Here is a 14,650-nt window from a genome sequence, read left to right as displayed (position 1 = left end):
CTTGAGGGTGACGTCTCTTTTGAGTGTGCATAGAGTGATGTTTCATAGATTTCCTAGACACGTTAGACAAGGAGGATTAGAGTAAGGTCTGAGCTATTTACATCTGCATGTATATTAGTATCTGTTTATATACAGTAGATATACAGAAATAACTTTACTGGTATCTTTCAGTTAACAATCAAAATAAGATACTAACATAGTTGACATATGTGCAATTTATTTTCATTTGGAGTAATTCTAGTAAACATTCCTATAATTATTCATCACTACCAAATTCATCCAAAATTAACTGAGGTGAGTGTTCCCATTTTTTCTGTGGGCTTTTAATGTCAAATAAATTAACCAGACTAAGTAAATTCCAGTCTGGTGTCATTGTTGATACGAACTCAAAGTATTTGGATCATATCCAGATTTTGTTTCACTCCCACTTGTCTGTGGGGGCTTTTAAAGCACGGAGGCTCTTGGACAGAAGTTCATCATCTCTCATCGCCCCAGCAGAACAGCCACTCACAGTTTAGTGCACACTGGTAAGTGTACATGCTAGAATGTGTAAATTGTGTGTGCATGCTTTTCTTTTTGAATGTATATCTTGTTTTTATTATAATGTTTTAGAATATTATTCATAACTTTTTTAACTGTCTATAACAGCCTATACATAACTTAATTTTTTCTCACCCTGTTTTTTGCCGTGTGTAGATTTAACTTTCGTACACATTATGCATGGATATGTTTTTATTAATGTCATTATTGTTTAAGAGGTATAACTATTGTAATTTCGTGTTGTGTGTTTTTGTAGACTAGTAAGGTCACATGCATTTATGTGTTGTAACGACGTAAAGATAGAGATGCATAAATTAAACTGCAGCCAGATATATCAAAACATTTTGATACTTATAATGTAATAAAGTAAATCCTCAGGCAACAATTTGCATTCCAACTAAAGCGATGCCGTTTTTTTATCTCTCTCGTGCCCTGTAGAGTATTTTAAGTGCAGTCAGACTCACATCCTGTGTCTTATCCACTGCATGCACATTACATCCTCCATTTACATAGATATGCCCCTTAAACCTGATGATCACACTTTGCAGAATGTTGCTGTCAAGCGTCCTTTAAGGACTTTGGTTTGCCCAACATCGAAGTTTGGTTCAACACCTCAGTAGAAATGTCAGTATTTTAAACAGCTCTTGTAAATCCACTAGATGGCATGTATAAAAGTCTTTGGAATTTTGACATCCTAATTAGGTATGGCACTCTGGAGACTGTGTGACCTCATTGTGTCCAGTGGGGGCGCAGTTGAGCGTCTGCTTGATAGACGTCATATGGCTGAGCTCACGGGTCCACTTTAAAAGAAACGTCGACCTGCTAAATCTGTGAATGTTACTTGCCTTGTGAAATGATCCCACAATGCTTTGACATTTGATCAAAGTGTAGGGTGATGCTCTTATGTTTTTTAAGCCTTTTTTAATCGTTCATCAGTAAGCATTATAAAGTTAAAGTCCTTATCTCCACATCTTGGTTAAACCATTTAATTTACATGATATTATATAAACAAAAGTTAGTTGTAGAGTTAGTTTCTTGTAGTTGTAAGATAGTTTCTGCTGAATAATTCTGACTTTCAATAGTTATAATAACAATAACTGATTCCAAGTAAACATTACACTTTTTATATTATTATGAATAATAAACAATGACATTCTTGTCAAACTCTGTATTAAATCAATAAGCAATATTCAATATTACTGCACCATTACAGAAAATATTAACAGGTAATGTTGTGGCAATAATTTTTTCACAAAGCCAGAATAAAACCTGTTGAGAGAGAGAGAGTTTAAATTTAACAAATTTAAATAAATAAATACAAAACAAATTAATAAATTGATATGATGTACTGCTGTAGCCACATTATGAATGTATCAATCTGATATAGGTATGAGGCTATTAAATGACCTTGACTAAAATGAACCTATTATAATCTATATCTATAATGTAAACAAGACTCTTTAAGGTCAAAGTTAAAGAAAAACTTGAAAAAGCTAAACAAAATAGATCTGAGGTTATTGAAAGAAAGATAGAAAGAAAGAAACATTCAGAGCTATAGCCCAATAGCCGGGGTCAATGCCATTGATTAACAACACATCACAGTGAAATAACAGTGTGGCCAGGTTGATCTACTAATCCCAAACATTCTGAATGTTTATTACACTTACTTAACTGATTTAAGTCGATGTTTTCTTCAGAAATTCCCCGTAGGGTCATTTGGAAAACCTTTGACTGCGTGTTTGGGCTTTAAACTTTCCGTGTCGACAGATTTGGACACTAGCGTGGCTCACAATAGCTAAAGATTTACATGTAAGGGTAGCGGTTGTTTAAATACGTTTATTTTAAAGGTGGGCCTTACCCACTATGAACATGTTTCGTGACCATGTGTATGTTCTTGGTGAATGAAATGGAAAAGCTTGGCATGCTGACCTTCAGATAGGCGACCACACGCCTGTTGTGATGGTCTGCACGACCATCAGATGAGTCACTAGTCTTTTAATAGTATTCTGATAAATGAGGTGGATTTAATATTGTAATACACGCTGACCTGGAACAAGTGGGATCTTAAGATGCTTTAAGGAAACATTTATGGAAAATCAGAACGTAGAGCTGTTTATTTTGGTAACCTTTTATTCCTAATGGGATATATTTAATTGGTGAGCTGTATAACACAAGATCTCTGGTCAGAGATAAACTTCATTCTTTGTTTGGGAAAATTGGTCCATTCACTTTTACAAGCCGTAGAAGTGCTGTTTTCCAGCCTTGCTGTGTTTCTCTCTTCAGTCCTTGGCAAACAGTCACCTCTCAGCCCAAGAGCAAACCAGTCTTGTTTGTTATAGCTTATTTACTGTGTACCAACATTCTCAAGACTTTTTTTATAAAATTGCATTTTTATAACAAAAATTAAAAGTCTGTAGTTGATGAAAGGCAGGTCATGCTTTTCTAGTGTAGTTATTAGAAACAGAAATGTTGGTGTGCTATTATATCTGCATGTAGTATCTGTGGACATAAAAATATGGAAAATAAAAACTTAAATGTGGTTTGATGCTGTTTGGTGCATGTGTTCTGCTTAAACATTGTTTTAGATAAGAGATAACGGGTTGTTTTCGTCTGTAATGCCAGGTTGATGGAGCCGAGCTATTTCAAGCCTCCCAAAAGTCAGGACCTTAGTGGAGGACAGGTGGATTGATAATATTTCCATTGTAGACCACAGCCTCATTGAAAGACACTTTTCAACATTCAACACATGTACAGTCAAACCTAAATTTATACTGACACCAGATATCATTTTTTATACATTTTTATACACAGTTCATTTAAGTGAGCATAGCAAAATAAAGGAAACTGTCACATATTATACCCCCAAATTCTTAACACTGTAGTGTACTAAAATGAATAAAAGATAAAGAAAAGATAAACGTGCAGAGGAAGAACGAGAATGTCTTTTAATCAAATTAACCATGTATCACAACTCACTATTTTTATTAAAAACACGTAAAAGTTCAAAAGTGCTCTGGATGTTTGTGAGACTGCTTCAGTCCTTTCAAGGACATCATATGTTCCCAGAGCTTTTGCACCCTGAAAGGATTGCTTAACTCTAAAAAAAATCTGTAACCATTAGTTTGGTTTGGCGTAATGTCATGACTGTTGGTGAATAACTAAAGGAATCTTGGCTCCTAGTTTTCTTAATGCATCACAAATCAGCAAAAAAAGAAATGATTTTAAAAGTGAGCTGAGCACAAAAACTAAGATTTAGAACTAAGACTAAGATTCAAGTAATTTAACTGAGATAAATCAAATTAAATCTTTCTATTATCGTGGTCAGGGAAAAACTTTTTGTGCCCACCCATGTGATTTTGTGTAAAAGGGGATCTGGGGTTATATGATCTCTAAAGCCTTTTGAAACACAGCATCTGATGAGTACTGAATACTTCTCTGCTAACACACCATGCCATTAAAAAGTAACTTGTTTAAACGGTCAAGCCAAAATAGATACAAGTTTACTTCTCTTGTACTTCTCGGGATAAACAGTGTTGTTCTAGGTAAACATATAAAGCTTAGACAAAGGCCCTCTGATTTATAACATCAGTCTCGTACGTAATGCACTGATGGACTTTTTCTGACCCATTTAAAACCGCAAGGCTCTCCAAAAACACCCGATCCAGAATCATGTCTAATTCCTTAATACTTCATTCTGATGTCACCAGCGAGGAATTCAACGTCTCGTTTTTTGATCCCTCCCAAGCTGTTATCTTTTGCAGCATAACCTAACATGGAGAGAGCTTTGTCTGGGATTACTGGGTTTGGGAGGACAGGCCATGGGTGTGGTGGGCAATGGGGGTGTTGGTTTTAAGTGGCAGCTGGGGTTGTATATATGTCAAATGCCCTATGAGAGAAGTGGAGTTCTCCTGTAACTCGTTGGCTGTTTGTCTTTCCTTCCATCTCCTTCATTTGTTCAAGACTTCCTGTAGCTCCCAAAAACCAGATATGACTTTCAACAGGCACTCAGGTAAAGATGCGCTGTGTGGTGTAAAGAGGATCATGAAAAATATTTGCTATATTGGCCTGTGGATTATTTTTATTGATTGATTGTTTGTTTATTGGTTGGTTGACTTATTATGGGACGACTTTGAATAGTTGAGTTTATATTTCATCTTGAAATGTATTGGAGCTTTTGTGGTTTGTCCCTGATTTTTTTGGTTTAGTATCCCAGTGGTCATTTGGATGAATATGGATTTTATTAAGGACCTGCTGTTACTTTTGCATATGCAATAAAAGTCCAATACAAAACAGCACGAATTATATCAGCCCAGCTAGCTTTTATGTGTTTACTGTAGGTTTTAATAAAACAAATAGATTTTTTATGGTGGTCTTAGTCCGGACCACCTTAGTCCTCATGATGCTCTATTGAGAGAGTTCTCAGTTGTGAAATATTTTAGTATGAACTTAGTCTGAGATGTGTCTACTAACCTTTCTTATGAGGAAAAATTTTCTCACCCTCTTGTTATTTCAAAACTTTATAACTTTCTTTCTTCTGCAGAACACAAAGGACGATACTTGAATGTTGTTAACTGGCCCCCATTCCCTTGCATTGGTTTTGTGTCCATACAATTGAAGTGAACGGGGGCCAGTGCTGTTCAGTTACCAACTTTCTTCAAAATATCTTCTTTTGTGTTCTGCGTAAGAAAGAAAGTCATAAAGGTTTTAAATGACTAGAGGTGAGTAAATGATGACCGAATTTCCATTTTTGGGTGAACTAGCACTGTAAGCAAACTTTTTCATTTGCTCTCAGTTAAATCTCACTTGTTTTTAGAAGTAATTGGTTTTTATTTGAGGTGACAATGTGTCAGATATGGGGCCACAGTCAATGTTTGCTTTTTCAGCTGGTGATGTTTTGTTACTGGTTACTGTACTCCCCCCATAGCTCAATATGATCTCACGCTGACCTTTCCGACAGTGTTTGTGCTTCTCTTGGGGACAAAGGGGGTCTGTTGGATTCCTTTTTTAAGCACTCTGACAGGGCAAGCTAACCACCAAACAGCTGATGGACGCTATCCCAAAAGGCTTAGAGATGGATGCTTATAGGGATGGATCCAATGGGCTTATAGGTCACAGGGATGGAAAACATCACAGAAGCCGCAGCACGGCTACTTTTAAAGTTAGGGGACAGAAGTTAAGGGAAGAAAAGCCCAAACTTCCAAATGTATTAGGCAATAGATAATGTGATACTTGGGGTAACAATGCAAGTTGTTTGATTTATAGACATCCTATTTAGTTAATTGATTAGAAGGGACCACTCTCGGTTCCTTATCCAGATGACGTGATATTGATATTCATACGTGAGAAAGTTTCCAATGTGATTTTTTTGCTGAGTGCTGGAACTGAATGCAATGAACAATCTTTAGCCTAAATATATTGTTTGCAAGATTTGAAACTTTATTGCAGTCACTGTGGAACGTTAATAAATGTAAACATGCCCACGTTGACATCAGTGTTAAGGATGTTGACAGAGAAAAACACCTCTGGGAGGAATGAGTGTGTCTGCATGTAAAAATACAGCTGATCAACGGCCAGAAAATGCAGCTCTGGCACTATCGGGCCCACATGTTAGCACACACATCTGTGAGGTGATTTGAACACTGTCTTTTCAAGTAGACTTTCCTAAGTTGTTTGGTATGCGCTTGCTATGTAGGCTTATAGACTGTTTGCAACAGATGCGGAACCGTTAGGACAAACAGCTTACATCCCAGCACTATTTTAAGCTTTAAACAAATCAGAAATATTATCCTAGTTTGGTCGTCATCTAGCCTTTCCGAGGATTCCAGCGTTATTTAGATTTAGCAGACATCATCATCTTTAAACATAAGGAAATGCCAGAGGCTTGGTCCAATACGACCGGTGATGTGACAACAGAGAAAGCAAAGCTATGTTCAATGATTTAATGTTAAATCAATGTCGAGAACAACGCATTTTACGTCGATTCAACATTAAATCAACTATCTTTGCTGAAGAGTCCTTCCCAGAACGTGCTTTACGTCTGAAGATGTAATCTGTGCGATTGCGTGCTGACCTCTAGTGTTGGTTTGATGAATAACACCAGCCGTGGTGGTGGTGGTGGTGTTAATTATTCATAGTTGTGTATTAACCAATAGACTTTATTATTTTTTTCAATTAATTTCTATTTCTATTGCGCAATTTACACATTTGAGGTGATGCCAAAATAAGAAGATAAAAAAGACCTTTATTCGCCAGGCGAGCATCAGTGTGATTGACACCATTATGATTTCAATCTTTATGCCTTTACTGGGTCAATGTTAGTAAGACTATATCAAGATAATATTTTCACACAATCTTTTATTACATTATGTAGGATGATAAAACACAGTAAACGCCACAGTTGGTTTCATGGTGACTATTTCGTTTTCTCTTGCAGGTCCCCGCAGCTATCTGAGCTCCACCATGACCGAGCGCTTTGACTGTTTCTACTGCAGAGATAACCTGCAGGGCAAGAAGTACGTCAACAAAGACGACAAGCACGTGTGCGTGCGCTGCTTCGAGAAGCTCTGCGCCAACACGTGCGCTGAGTGCCGCAAGCCCATAGGTGTCGATGCAAAGGTGATGCTTGAAATAACATGTTATTGAAATCTATTTACGTTGAGCAGGGATCTCGAGTTTCATCAAAAGCTTGGAGTGAGATCACATGCGGTTAGGCGAGGAGCCTTGGTGGAGCACCGCCCCCCTAATTTTACCCATCGTTCATAATTAACCAGCACAAATGTAGCATTATTAATGTAACTAGAAAGACTATTAATGCAGTATATCAATTTAAATAAATTGAAGAAATACATCTTCCTTCCTTCCCGTGTCCTTTAACGCTTCCCTTAGATTTTAGATAATGTTTTGACTGCATCCACATGTATGCGATGGGCTATATGTTAAATAAATGTCAGACGAGCTTTCTTCCAACTCTCCATCACGACGTGTGTTTGCGCGATATTGTTGTTACCTAGTAACGAACGTACGGTGGCCGAGAATGTTCCGTCAACTTGCGTGTGTTCGCGCATCTATGTTGCCTAGTAACGCAATCTGGGAGAGATACGTGCTGGCGGCAGGAAACTTCACGTTGTGCGCCTGCGCCTCGTATACAACGTCATGTATAAAGCTTGCAGGACAACTTGGTCGACGTGAGAAATACACGGTGTGGCGTGTGAGCGTGCGAACTGGTTGAATTGCGTGTGTCTCACGGCCAATGCGTGAGACTTAAGAACCCTGCTCACAGTCTCTCGTCTGTCCAGGAGCTGACCCACAAGAACCGTCACTGGCATGAGGGCTGCTTCCGATGCGCCAAGTGCTACAAGGCGTTGGCCAGTGAGTCCTTTACTGCCAAAGATGATGGGAAGATCTTGTGTGAGAAATGCGGTGCCCGTGAGGACTCCGCCCGCTGCCAGGGCTGCTACAAACTGGTCATGCCCGGTGAGAGGGGTTGCTTTTAAATTGGACTTTTAATGCAATTCTTCTAAACCCTGCTTAAACCAATGCAAGTAGGAATAAAGCGTCAGCTTTCTGCCATTAAGACTTAGTCCTGTAGAATTGAATGGTCTAATATTGTTTCCCAGCTTCCTCAAAGTCTAAACCCAAGAGACCCAAAGTTCCCGTGTACCATTTGCACCACTCAAACGTCTATTGTGTTGTTATTTCACCCAATAGCAAAGCAAGTTTTGTTCACGATGGCTTGTCTGTTTCTCATCAGGTTCTCAGAATGTGGAATACAAGCATAAAGTCTGGCACGAAGAGTGTTTCATCTGCTTTGAATGCAAGCAGCCGATCCGCAGCAAGAGCTTCATGGCTAAAGGTGATGAGTTGTACTGCGCTCCCTGCCACGAGAAGAAATTTTCCAAGAACTGTTTCGGCTGTAAAGAGGTCAGTCGAAGAAACCAAACAACACTGGTATCAAGGGCACAGAAACTGTTTGACAACACACTGCTTTTGTTTAATCTTTATCTAATAACAGCCCATAACCTCGGGTGGGATCAGCTATCAGGACAAGCCCTGGCACTCTGAGTGCTTCGTGTGCCACACATGCAAGAAGCAGCTGTCCGGGGCACGTTTCACTGCCCATGAAGATGTGTTCTACTGTGTGGACTGCTACAAGAGCGATGTGGCTAAAAAGTGCTCTGGATGCCAGAATCCCATTACAGGTAGAAATGTGCTTGCATTTCCCCAAGAAGAGAGTATTTAGACACAATTGCAGAGATAATTTGTATTATTAATAATGATAGTAGCAATAAAAATAGTTAAGGCTTGCTATAATAAGCATATTACTATACCTAAATATTACTATTGTGTCGTAATTTAAAACTAATCAAGTTTATGGCTGTTGTCCTCTGTTTCAGGATTTGGTAGAGGGACCAATGTGGTGAACTATGAGAGCAAATCCTGGCATGAATATTGCTTTAACTGCAAAAAATGCTCTCTGTCGCTGGCCAACAAGCGCTTTGTCATCAATGGAGAGAATATCTACTGCTCTGACTGTGCCAAAAAACTGTGATGGCCTAAATGAAAGGTTATAACGACTGAGAAACAAAAGCAACTAAGAAAGAAATGATGAAATAGGCAAAGATGCGTCACATATAGTAGAGCTTTAGGTGTTTATCTGAACAGAAGACCAGTGAGGATGTTTTTGCTGATAAATCACTGGAGGGTTGAGGTTATTTTTGTTAAAATTGTGAAACAGGTAGTGAGTGCTTAGTGAAGGGCTTTTCTTATGCAAAACATTTGCTAACAGAAATTGTAAACGCTTTAGCAGGATTAAGAAACTTAAACAATGTTTTAACCAGTTATCGCAAAGCTTCAGTAAAAATATAAACTTTGGAAAAACAGCATGTATCTTAGTAAACAGCTTCATGTTTTTTCGCTGAAAGTGTATTTTGATTGATCTGTATTGGTTATTTAAATTCAGTCAGCCTATTATGTTATCAAAACCTACCTTCACAGGATTGTGAATGAAAAAATCCTGACAATAAATCAGCAACCTGTATTAAACAAATTCAAGCAATTTACTAAGCACACAGCAATAAACAAACCCAAACATTTCTTTTATCGTTCAAAACTTTATTTTAACAATTTATTTTTTACCAGTACACTTTAGATATATTTACAAATATAATTTGTGGTCAGGGCTATTTCAAGACAAATCACTGCTCAAACTAAAGCAGATCCTATTCATGACCCTGGTCGAGTAGAGTGATTGTCATGGCCGAGGTAAGCTCACGTGACGCGTTAGCTATTAATATATGAAAATAAAACACAGCCTATTCTGCATCTAAGGCACCGTCCTATTTTATCCCTGTATAGATTTCTTCGAGATTAAAGAACAGTTTTAGTTGAATGTATACAGTACAAAGGGATCTAAAGGTCCTGTTAGTGGAAATAACATCTGGGTTTTAACATGTAAACTGGCTGTTCTAGTGCATTACGAAAAAAAACCATACACACATGCCTCACTGATTCTTTTGCAGCAGCCACACAACTCTGACAGAAATTTAAAAGGTTGTGCTAAGAGTACACATGAAAGGCCTAAACAATGGCAGTGATGGCAAAGCCATTTCCAAATCGCGCTGAACATAAACATCTCTCGTCTCGTGTCAAACGCTGAACGCTTCTGAACTCCACACATTAAATTTCCACTAACGCTCCTGAGTCATAAAGAATCTGTAAAGTATCTCTAGCATACAACGAAAGGTAAAAAAAAAAAAATCACAGGAAGCATTTGCATATAAAACAATTCAAAAGCTATTAATATGCAGAGAGATCTAGTCCTATACTTGGATGGAATGATACAAAAAAATTATTAATTGAACCAAACTACTGTTTTTCTAAGCTCTGTAGCCTTTGAGATGGATTATATTTCCCATTTGGTTACTTTTTTCAAAGCACACAGCCTTCGCCACCAAAATCTTAAAGCATGTGAAGACCAATCATTTATTATAACATCTGGATGCTGCTCATCTTCATCCAGTCAAAATGCCAAACCCTCGTATCTAAAGTCTCACACGGAACACACTTGCACATTAATCCTCCTCAAAAACTTCTTGTACTTCCTGTCCCTGTCAACCTCAAACAGCTTCATAAGGCAATCTCGACTTTGCTTGCACCCTCAGTCTACTTTCTTTGGTCCGACTCAACACCTCACACTCTGTTTACACTACAAAAGACAGGCTGGTGCTTGAACCTGGTGTACTGTACTTGTTCCAGCCAACTCAATCCAACCTTTGAGCGCTAACAGCATTTCACTCTGTGGACAATAAAGAAAGACTACACCGTAAATATGGCCAAAATCAGCCTAATACTGATTTTTATGTAATACGTGGATATGTGGAAATGTAGTTTTAAATATATGTATATAGGACAGATTTTCATCATAAAACAAATCTTTCATAGGGCACTATGATATAAGTGTCTGGGTAAATTGACCAAAAATGTATGGTAAAAACAATTACTGCATACATAAGAACACATCAGGACCTGATAGTACAGTATGACCCTGAGGGGACTTTGGGCATTTGAGAACACATTCAATCATTCAAGTTTATCTGTTGGAACACCGAACATGTTTGTTCAAACCCCTAGGGAACATACACCATAAACATGCAGAAACCTTAGTCAAGTGTGCAAGAGGTTACAGTAATTCTCTGCGTTATATTATGCAATATAGTAGAGCATAGATACTTGCAGACATCAGAAGTTATTTTACTTAAATTAGACATGAGTTACTAGTCGTATATATGTACAAGAACAACAATACAAATAACAGGTACTCCAAAAAATAACATACAACATAAAAAGCAACAAGTGTTTTCAAGCCCTTCTGCAATTGAGCTCCTATATCCTTCAATCACAAAGCCCAGGGCAGAATAGACATCTTTACACTCGGTTTGCACTTGAACTATACTCCGTCTGTTTCAATGAAATATCTAGACCAAAATTCGCTTTTTACAAGTTACAGACAGTAAGAATGCTTTCAGTGGTCTACACAGAGTTGTTGCACAGATGATAACGATAGTGTTAAACACTACGTTAGTTGTGGTTTCACACATTTCAAAGCTATTATGTTGGAGCTGAGAGAAACTGAAGCTAAGAGGAAAATATCCTGAGGTCCATTTAAAAGCACATCACCATACCTCCACAGCAGTAGCCTGTCTTAACTCCATATTTCTATCACTCGAGTTCACATTCCTGAGCTTGGCTCATGGGGTTTTAATGAGTATGTCTGCAAAGGGAGTCGAAAAAAATGTGAGCTTTTTCCATTTTCAGTACCCAAATGTTAAATGACTTGAATCACTTTACAGTAAAACACAGCATCATTCTTTATAAATGTTACTGATATAATGAATTTGCATGCGCACTGGAATTCTGCAAGGCTGTGGCATGTGTGGCATTACCCAAAATAACCAATAGGAGACAGAAGTCAATAAATGTAGAGCCACGTGAATAAGTTAAACTATCCCCACATTTAAAAGACAAACCGATGAAAAGACAAAAGGTCTGATGATACACAAATATAAGAGCTGCTAGACGACACGATCACAATGGAGAAATCTAATATTTTCCCTGAAGCGGTTGTATTTTCTTCCAACTTGTATTTCTCGCTTAATCCATCTATCATCTGATGTGCATATGCTGTGCGACACGGTTTGCTTTCCCTGGCCGTCCAGACGAGTCTGAATGCTCAAAGGCTGAGACTAAGCTGGACTCATGGAGTGCAATAACCAGCAGGCCCTAAACGGACATGTCCATTCACATCTCTGAGAGCGGGAGAGAAACAACATGTCAAGTCTACTTTCCACACAGTAAAGCAATAAAAAAACATCTGAATAACTGAAGTGAAAAGCCTTTACCGGATAGTGCTTCGATAGGCGGGGCTGGATGGATGGAGCTTGCTTTCTCTTCAAAGGCCACTCTGGGACCCTCGGGGCTCCCATCATCAATCAGAGGTTTGCTTTTCGCATGAACGCCCAGATCAATCAGCTCCTCAAAGCTCCAGGGTCCACCTTTACCATTCAGCCCTGCCACCACGTCTACCGTTGAGTCCTCATTGACAAACTCAGAGCCCTCCATCAGGCAGGACTTTGGAGGAGGACTGTGAATAGTGAAGTTTTGAAAAAAAAGCTTTATCTGATGAACACATCTATTAATGATCATTGACTGCCACAGTAGGAAAAATTGCTTCTGTTGAACAAAAAATATATTTGGAAGAATTAAGGAATTCAAACAGTTCTGGGGACACTTTTGACTGCCATTGTTATTTTTCTACTATGATGGTCAATGGTGACCAAGAATCTTCTAAATATCTTTCTCAGTGTTCATCAGAACAAAGATATTCATACAGATTTGAAACAACATGAGTGTGAATAAATGATGACAGACCTGTTATTTTTGGGTGAAGTGTCACTTCAAATACGCTTAATTTAAAACAATAAAACAGCTCATTTCTTCACCTGTCCATTAAAGGATCCTCTGTGTTGGGTCCTATGCTGTTTTCTTTACAGTCCAGATGTGTTTGTCCATTTAAACTGGAATCGGGCTCCTCCACAGACTCCACACTCTTCTCTGACTCGACTTCCTGGTTCTCTGAATGTTGATTAAATACACAAAATATTAATTTCATCCTATAAACCAACAGTCTTAAATCACCCTTTAACACCTTAAAACAATGCTAATAATTTAATTCACTGACCCTTATCTTCACAGTTTATTTCGTCCTCAGCTTCATCTCCATCTCCATCTCCATTTTCATCAGAAATGCCTTCATTACTCTGAGAAACGCACAGAAAACATAAGCAACCTTAATGTAGTACAAATGCCACAAAACTATATCAAAACTGTTTGCTGTACAACAAGTTCTTAAACATGCCTTATAATCAGTTTGGTCTGTTTTTCTGGTTCTCTTCATAATTTCTTCAATTCTCTGGAGAAACAGAACATTCAGTCTAGTTGCACTGCACACTTGTATTACTCTTCTAAATATACACAAAAATGCAAAGCAACAACTGTCACGCCAGAATCATGTGACAACATGGACCTTCTTTCTCTCCATACGCTCCTGTTGGTTTTGTTGCATAATGCGCTCTCTCTCCTGACGTTGTATCTCTGCCTCCTCTTGGGCCTTCGCTTCAGCCTCTTCGCGCTGCCATTGGACAAACGAAGTGTCAATCGCTTAACTAACCAATCATCAAAGGGTTTCAGTGCCTCGGGTCCTCTAACAAACCTCTTTCTGCAGCTCGGCCTGTTTTTCTTCCTCTTCCAGTTCAGCTTGCTTTCTCTCTTCCTCCGCTATATGTGCCTGTTCCTCCTCTTCTATCTTCCGCTCCTCTGCTAGCCTCTTCTCCTCCTCCTCACGCCTCAAATGCTCCTCCTCAGCCTGTCGCTTCTCCTCCTCTTTTCTCAACCTGTCAAGACATGATACCTGAGGCCTTTTTGCACTAGTTACAAAAGTAAATAGCTTCGACAAAGTGAGGCGAGGTTGACTTTGGCTGGAATGGATGCGTGACAGTTCTACTGTCACATGCCCTCTGTGTCACAGCCAAAACAAATGAATAGCTTTAGAAACCAATGCCTGTGTGTTTGCTCATATGATTCATCAAAGGTTAAAGAAAATAATGCACGGGGTATTTGATCAGTACATAGTAAAGCAGTTAACCAGAAAGGGTAACTGTGCACAATGAAGTGCGCTGGGTATAAAACTTAAGATCTTACGGACATTAAAACACGCCATTCAAGTTAATGTACCTCTCCTCCTCTTCCTTCTGTATGCGCAGTTGTTCTTCTTTCTCTTTCTGCTCACGTGCCAGACGTCGGTTTTCCGCCAGGATCTTGGAAGCCTCTGCGGCCGAGGTGGTGCCTGGCATGGATTTGAGAGTGGATTCTAAAACCAAAAACAAACATATTTGCTTATGCCGGAGCCAAATTGAAATCTACCAAGCACCTAAATGCAAAAAAGCACTACACAGTAAAATATATTGAAGAAAACTGGAAAACAAAGACTAGAGGTCAGATTAAAGCAATGTTTCCAGCGGAGGGTGCTGTGTCAATAACAGCAGTATGTACAAAC

General features: G+C 38.6%; 2 protein-coding genes across 28 annotated transcripts in view; one reads left to right on the top strand and one right to left on the bottom strand.

Moving 5' to 3' along the window:
- The first annotated feature begins 408 nt into the window (after positions 1-408).
- fhl1a (four and a half LIM domains 1a) lies at positions 409-9,644 on the top strand. Of its 3 annotated transcripts, XM_079480260.1 has the most exons (7): positions 4,437-4,549; positions 5,081-5,258; positions 6,974-7,155; positions 7,836-8,013; positions 8,291-8,460; positions 8,552-8,738; positions 8,934-9,633. In XM_079480260.1, exons 2-7 carry the CDS (start codon positions 5,249-5,251, stop codon positions 9,086-9,088), a joined length of 882 nt encoding a protein of 293 aa, XP_079336386.1. In that variant the 5' UTR covers positions 4,437-4,549; positions 5,081-5,248; the 3' UTR covers positions 9,089-9,633. The 3 variants fall into 3 exon arrangements, with proteins under 3 accessions (XP_079336387.1, XP_079336385.1, XP_079336386.1); XM_079480261.1 differs by lacking the exons at positions 4,437-4,549; positions 5,081-5,258 and adding an exon at positions 409-527; XM_079480259.1 differs by lacking the exon at positions 5,081-5,258 and having other exon boundaries at positions 4,316-4,549; positions 8,934-9,644.
- map7d3 (MAP7 domain containing 3) overlaps positions 9,639-14,650 on the bottom strand; it is a 27,428-nt gene continuing 22,416 nt past the window's right edge. For all 25 annotated transcript variants that reach the window (XM_079480243.1, XM_079480244.1, XM_079480229.1 and 22 more), the window contains 8 exons: positions 14,329-14,464; positions 13,808-13,988; positions 13,622-13,726; positions 13,454-13,507; positions 13,277-13,355; positions 13,038-13,170; positions 12,438-12,679; positions 9,639-12,344 (listed from right to left, as the gene is read on the bottom strand). In XM_079480243.1, coding sequence (XP_079336369.1) covers positions 12,337-12,344; positions 12,438-12,679; positions 13,038-13,170; positions 13,277-13,355; positions 13,454-13,507; positions 13,622-13,726; positions 13,808-13,988; positions 14,329-14,464 — 938 coding nt within the window. In that variant the 3' untranslated portion in view covers positions 9,639-12,336. The remainder of the gene's footprint in view (positions 12,345-12,437; positions 12,680-13,037; positions 13,171-13,276; positions 13,356-13,453; positions 13,508-13,621; positions 13,727-13,807; positions 13,989-14,328; positions 14,465-14,650) is intronic.

The sequence above is a fragment of the Barbatula barbatula genome, assembly GCF_947034865.1.
Source record: "Barbatula barbatula genome assembly, chromosome: 18".
Classification (NCBI taxonomy): domain Eukaryota; kingdom Metazoa; phylum Chordata; class Actinopteri; order Cypriniformes; family Nemacheilidae; genus Barbatula; species Barbatula barbatula.
The sequence above is the reverse complement of the archived record's forward strand: the minus strand, read 5'-3'. Positions and strand labels throughout refer to the sequence as shown.